Genomic DNA, 6,769 nt, shown 5'->3' on the forward strand with positions numbered 1-6,769 from the left:
GAAATATAAACATATTGCTTTAGCTGAAACTTAAACAGAGTGAAATGCTCATATGATTACATGAGGAATTCTCTTGAAACAAAGGCCATTATTTTGAAAAAAAACAAACGATTTCCAAATAATTTTTAGGTAACACAGAAAACAAAAATGTGGAATTTTTTTCCAAAACTTTTTGAATCAAAAGATTTAAGCTCCACAGTAAATTGCAGTATATGTACTGCACTTCTGCAGTTTCCCCAATGCTCTGCGCCCCAAGAGACAAGTCATGTCTCAACCAGCTGGAGGTGAGAACAAGTATGACCTTATATCTCTTAACCCCACTCAGCACTTGGTCACCCTCAACCTCTTATCTGACTGCCATTCTACATCCTTCATGACACCACCTCCTCCTCCTTTGAAGTCAAATCTACCTCAAGATTTTTTAAAAAGCAAATGCAATCGTATCATTTCTAGTACATTAAACTTAGGAAAAAAAAGGGAAAATTCGGGGCAAAAACATGGAAAATATATTTGCAGCCGACCACAATGAGATCCTGTCGGACAGCGAGTGGAAGAAAGAAAACTTTACAGGAAAGAGAAGTCAGATGTCATTATTTATCATCTTAAATCTTACTTATTTATGAGGCAGAAACAGAATGAAATTCTCGGTTGAATTCATCCTGAATAATTTAATCTGAAATGGTTAATTCCATACAAAGCCCAGGAAGATCCCTCCTCTGTTCTGATAAATACTTTATCACTGTTCCTAAATCGAAAACAGAAGGAGAAAGGTGGGGGTGAAGAAGAAAAAAAAAAAAAAACAACTTCTCACTGTTTCTTGTTATGCTTTGTTTTAGAATGTGTTGTGTAAAATGTTTTTCAGTGCTCAATTTGTGAACTTTTCTTTAATAATTGAAGTTGATGGAAATCCATTTTTTATAAAAACGTTTAGGCCTCGTGATGCCAGCCTTATTCCTCCGTTTATTCCGATGACGTTTCTTATTATTGGTTATATGAAATACTCACCGAAGTGGATAAAGATGTGACACTTACTTAAAATTACTTAAGAGGTTTTATGAAGCATTTTGCACATGGTGGATTTTCTTGCAGTCCCCAGGTTGACAAAGTCAAAAGCCGCCTAATGAAAAGGGACGCATCGCTGATTGCGGCTATATCTGGAGCCGAGGTGGAAGTGGCATCGATTTAACAATTTAACAGCACCCTCCTCTGTGTGTTTCCATTAGTCACGGCTGAATACCACCCACTTCCCCCCTTTCACTCCCTCAAAACACACACACAAACACACACACACACACACACACACACACACACACACACACACACACACACACACACACACACACAGACATATCCAAAGCTGCAGAGGTATATTCCACTATTCCAGAACAGGATTTACATCTTCTAAACTTGATACCACTAGTGGTTCCAACCAAGGGCACACTCAGAGAACTTTGCCATTCTACAGAATACACCTTTTATTTTTGTGACTCAGTGCATGTGCAGGTTATAGTGCAAGTGTACAATATCGTATATATTTTTTTTTTTCCATGTGTGAACCGTACAACCTTGCTGCAGGAACGTGTGTGGTGAACACTTGTTTGCTCGAAGACATCGGACCATTGATGGGGTCCAGTTGAGAGAGAGAGAGAGAGAGAGAGAGAGAGAGAGAGAGAGAGAGAGAGAGAGAGAGAGAGAGAGAGAGAGAGAGAGAGAGAGAGAGAGTACGGGGCCTGTCAAAATGCCAGAATACGATCACATTGTTAATTGACCGTTCGCAAAAACAACCCTACCCCGAATGACAATTGTCCAATCATAGCTTTAGCAACTGCAACTTAGCACACCAGGTCTGTCAAACTTTGGATTTCTCCACATGTACATTGGGCCGTAGTTTAGATTAAAACAATGTTTGTCTGCTCTAAATTAAGATGCAATCATTAAAATGTCCGGCTTTACTACCTACAGTAACCGAGCATTACTTCCAAGGCCGAGGAGCGCATCATTAACTCGCGCTAACATCGCTATTCGTGGAGTTACAGTGTTTCGTTACCCCGACTAGCATGTCCAGCCATTTTGGCTAACGTTAAAAATGGATTTAGGGTAGTTTTCACTCCAGCAACCCCAGCCAACGTTACATTTTTTTCAGATGCATTAGATGCATGCGTTCTACATGGTCTTTTAGCACAATATCACGTATGCCGCCAACAAGTGCGTAGTTAAGATACAGCGGGACACATTGGAAAGTCAACTGGAGTCAGAGAGCTAACGTTTGGGAGCTTGCTAAAGCTAGCTAAATCCGTTGCCAACAGTTGTCATTTCAGACGGCAAAATCGATGGTTGTTGGCTAGAATTGAGAAGCCTGCTTTTGTCTGGAATCTGGGATCAACTGTTTACATTTTTTTTTTTTTTTACAATTACAAAAAAACAATTACAAACATTTTTCAGTGCCACCGTTAGCAGCGTAAACTGCATACACGAGAATGGAGAATGAAAAGCTTGACAGACGTAGTAACAGTAACAGTAAGGGGGGGGGGGGGGTGTAGCGCTTAGTGAACAGCCAATCGGTCAAGTCACAACAACAAAATATAGACTTTTTGTTTCAAGTCCAGCAGTCTTTTTATATTCCGTTGACGATGTGTCGGCTGGACTACAAAGACGACGTAGACCTAACAAGTTCAAAGGACTGTCCGGGTGTTCTGTCTATCGCGGCATCAGTTAAGCCTTTCCACACCTCAACTGGTTTGAGCTGCTGGAAAGGGGGACCGTGGAAAACTCCGTCCACCCATTCTCTGAGCGTGGCGACCGGTGACTCCTGTTCCCTGTCCGCCTTGGTCAGCGCCATATTTGACGGATACCCAGGGGAGGGGGACCCCGTCGACGACAGCATGCAGGGAGGGTACTCTGGCTGCAAGCTGCCGTCCAAAGACGCAGCAGTGTGAGCGATGGACCAAATTTTGGGCTTGGTGTTTGTACTTCGCAGGTCTGGATTAGGATAGAAGGCGTTGTTTTGCTGTTTGACCGGTGTGAGTTTGGGGCAGTCCGGGGACAATCTCTCTTTTCCGTGCAGCGGGTCTGGGTTGGGCCTGAGATGCCCATGTGGGAGCTCTGTGTTTGCGTCACTGTCCTCAGGTAGAAACCGTCGCTTCGGTTCACAGTCAGAACCGTCTGAATCCAGCAGGTCGAAGTCCTCGAGGTCGCTCTGCAGGTCTGCACACTGTTGATCTGCGAGAAGGAATCACACAGATAACACCAAGTCTACCTGCTAACTAAATTTGGGCAAATCCTGAAACCAGCTTAATGTGCTAATTGATTGAGGCGCCGCTTACCGGGAAGGTCTTTGTCGTTTTTAAGGGGCTTCTCAGCTTCGTCACTGTCATCATCGCAGCCCCGATCGTCAGAGCTTTTGCAAGCCCGCGGTGACCACGTCACCTTGTTCTCCTTCTTTAGCCTCCTGCGTGCATTAGCAAACCATGTAGACACCTGAGGGGGGGGGGGGGATGCAGGTCAGAGGGGAATATAAGATCATAGGTATAGGACATTAGTGAAGAGAAGACAGAGAGGGTGAGGGCAAAAGTAAGAGAGAGTGTGAAATAAGTCATACACAAAAAGGACAAATCATTTAACGCTGCCGGAAATGGATTGAGGGTAAACAAGAAAGAGAATATCAGGAAACTAAACTATGGAATTGTACTAAAAGCTACCTGTGTGAGGGTCATCCTGGTGATGATGGCAAGCATTATCTTCTCTCCCTTTGTGGGGTAGGGGTTCTTCTGGTGTTCCTGCAGCCAAGCCTTCAGGGTGCTGGTGGTCTCTCGGGTGGCATTTTTACGACGGGAAGCGCCGTCAGAGCAGGAATACCTGGGCCAAAATGGTGACAATCCAAATCGTGTTGAGCTATGTCATACCTAAAATAAGTGAATTGCTTTCGCTATAATGAAAGGCCTCCCTCATTTATGGATAACAACTGACTTTGAATCATATATTAATGATAGCGTGAGAGGGACCGTAAGCACAACTACAACCTTGCGCTAGTGTAATACTTGCAATGATGCCAAGACATAAAAGAATATGAGGTCACTGCAAACGATTAGTGAGTCTGGAGTTCTGAGTGGAGATATTGCAGTTTTGAATTGACAAAATGTGGTTTAATTTAAGCGAATTAAAAGACTTTGACTTACCCGTATCTGTCATATGGATATTGTCCAAATGTATAGTCATAGGGATAGTAGGCAGGAGTCTGAGAGGTCCCCACAGATGCAGCTCCGTCTTTGGGATCTAGTGGCCCCTGAAAATATTTAATAACTGATCAGAATCCATAAAACAATAAAACACGTTTTCACACGCATGAACTCTGATACTAATTATTGATTGACTAAAGTCTGAAATCACCTTTCTTTACTTAGACTTTTTTTTTCTCCATAAGTATAATATTTACAAATCATTCTAAAAAAAAAAACTGCAGTCTTAAAAAAAAAAAAAACTACAAGGTCATTTTTTCAGCCCTTCTTTCGTCACGTGTCTCCCAAAATTAGTGACGATGAAGCATTTTTAGATAAAGGCAAAATTATAATAAGTAATAAAGAACGGGAAGTGCAAAGTGAAACTCACTCTGGGATAGAGAGCGGTGGCGTCGCTGCCGCAGGTGTTGTAGTAACCTTGGCTCTTTGGGTAAGTTCCGCTGTAGACTCCAATGCCGGCGGTGGAGGCGAGCTGGTGGCCCGGGGAGCGCAGCACCGGGTGTGACGGAGGCGTCCCCGGCTCCAAACAACCGGCCAGAGAGCTGGAGGTCATCAGAAACTTTGGCGAAAAATAAATAAATAAAAAAATTAAGCTCATTTGTCCCATTACATTATCAGTGATAAAGTTATTAAAAGGTATTTCCCTCACACGAAAACCACTCAAAATGTAACAAGTTCTTCGAGTCGTGATTTATGTTGTTTGTTTACCGTTTTATTGTAATGTTTTCCCATAAAAGTAAAATAAGAAGTTGGGTGTTCTGATTCCAGTTATTTCTCGAAAAAAAAGTAGAAAACGCGCACTAAATACATACTGCTGTGCTACTGACTTTGTCACATTTTGTGATGGAATCAAGTGCCTTATTTGACAGCGTCGTAGTATATTTTGTTAATTACGGTAACTGTACCTGCGGGGTGGTGGAGTAGGAGTATCCCAGCTGAGAGTAAGCCATAGCTCAAATGAGATCAGAGAGACAAAAAGCAGGACTCGGGGCGACATCCAACAGCATCAGCGCCAAGGGTAGACTTTATAGCCTCTGTCACTAGTTCACAGCTGCTTTTCCATTCAACTTTTCAGGGTTAAAAAATGTGGATAACATCTACCGCGAAGACATTTACGCACCACTCTCATTTTACGCACCGCGACCAAAAGTCTTTAAAAGTGACTTCTTGGCTTCCCTTCCCGCTCCGCCTCATTCACCCAAGCCGCTGCTGCAGCTCCTACAGTATCACCGCGATCTTACAATCCAAAGCGAGTGTGTGTTGCGTTTGATCAAACCATGCATCTCCGCTGTGATGCGCTCTTTGGTTTTTAAGGCGCGTCTCTCTGACGTCACTCAGCCCGGACTCTGCGCGCATATGTGTGTGTGTGTGTGTGTGTGTGTGTGTGTGTGTGTGTGTGTGTGTGTGTGTGTGTGTGTGTGTGTGTGTAGCCCGGTGTTCATATCAAGATGAAGAAACTCACCTAATTAATTCCTTCCCAGGTTTCCTTCAGCTCTTATCCAGGAGAACAGCTCCACGCAAGCGCAAGAGCAACCCCACCAACAATCCCCGGGCGTAATGAGAATGTGATCAATTCTCCTTTCCAAATAAGCGCACACACAGCTTGCGCGCACACACACACACACACACACACACACACACACACACACACACAGCGCTATGGCCAGAGGGGGGATCAGGAACGTGATGCCTTGACACCACATTGACACAAGATGATTGATGACTACAACCTGATATTAGCATAATCGTTTTGCCCTGTAGTTTAGATAAGTTGTCACCACGGAGAAATCTCCCTGTCATCCACATATTCATGAGTGGGGAAATTTCAGGTCTCCTCCAAGCAAATTAATCAAAGAATAAACACTCTCAGCATTCCCTCGAGTAAGCACCTTTACCAACTGAATGGCTTGTCATGTTTTTAATGACAAAGTCTTAAGCCGTCCTAGTGAGGTGGAAACATTTCTCTCATTTCTCCTCGATCCACCTTAAGATCGTTATTCATTTTTTATAGGTAGGGGAGGGATGACGAGCAGGGCAAGTGCAAAAGGGACGAGGGGAAATGTTCGAGGAGTTTGCGGTGTTCAAAATAATTGGATACTTTTGTGCAAAAAGGGGCAGAGAGTGAAGAATTTTAGGGGTTTATTGATCGACCGAGAGGAAAGATCTTAGGGACTGCGTGAGCGTTATTAGAGGGGAGAGGGTCAGAGAAGTGAGAAGCTTTTCTTTTTTTTTGGTGGAAAGAACTAAGTCTGAATCTTTGAGAGAGCTTCAATTTATTTTTTTTCCCCCACATTCTTGATACTTTGTTGAGATTTATTGTATTCGTCAAGTAGTCACATCACAAACATGGCTTTCATGGATCAGTTCGGAAACGTCTCCAACAACACCATGCGACTCAAACACCAATGCGATTGAATTGTCAGACATCTGATCTCGTACTAAAGTGTTTTTCCCCAATAACATTGTGATGATAGTTGTAATCGTTGGCTGGATAACGTTCAGAGTGAACATTTCAGCAAAGGACTTTGACACCA

The 6,769-nt window shown here is 43.3% G+C and overlaps 1 protein-coding gene across 1 annotated transcript; it reads right to left on the bottom strand.

Annotated features, from left to right (window-relative positions):
* Positions 1-1,642: 1,642 nt before the first annotated feature.
* On the bottom strand, positions 1,643-5,772 carry irx4b (iroquois homeobox 4b). The gene is made up of 6 exons (XM_068731259.1): positions 5,698-5,772; positions 4,606-4,794; positions 4,176-4,282; positions 3,699-3,855; positions 3,324-3,477; positions 1,643-3,219 (listed from the first exon to the last, which is right to left on the bottom strand). Exons 2-6 carry the CDS (start codon positions 4,786-4,788, stop codon positions 2,645-2,647), a joined length of 1,176 nt encoding a protein of 391 aa, XP_068587360.1. The 5' UTR covers positions 4,789-4,794; positions 5,698-5,772; the 3' UTR covers positions 1,643-2,644.
* Between the last annotated feature and the right edge of the window lie 997 nt (positions 5,773-6,769).

The sequence above is a fragment of the Cebidichthys violaceus genome, unplaced genomic scaffold (genome assembly GCF_023349555.1).
Source record: "Cebidichthys violaceus isolate CVI_PGR_0920_01 unplaced genomic scaffold, fCebVio1.0.p SCAF_50, whole genome shotgun sequence".
Classification (NCBI taxonomy): Eukaryota; Metazoa; Chordata; class Actinopteri; order Perciformes; family Stichaeidae; genus Cebidichthys; species Cebidichthys violaceus.

Coding starts and splice junctions, on each gene's coding strand:
- irx4b (XM_068731259.1), bottom strand. CDS start 4,788: ATGACCTCCAGCTCTCTGGCCGGTTGTTTGGAGCCGGGGACGCCTCCG. Junction 3,856..4,175: donor TATCCATATGACAGATACGG/GTAAGTCAAAGT, acceptor ATTTTGGCCCAG/GTATTCCTGCTCTGACGGCG. Junction 3,220..3,323: donor AAACGACAAAGACCTTCCCG/GTAAGCGGCGCC, acceptor TCCTTCTCGCAG/ATCAACAGTGTGCAGACCTG.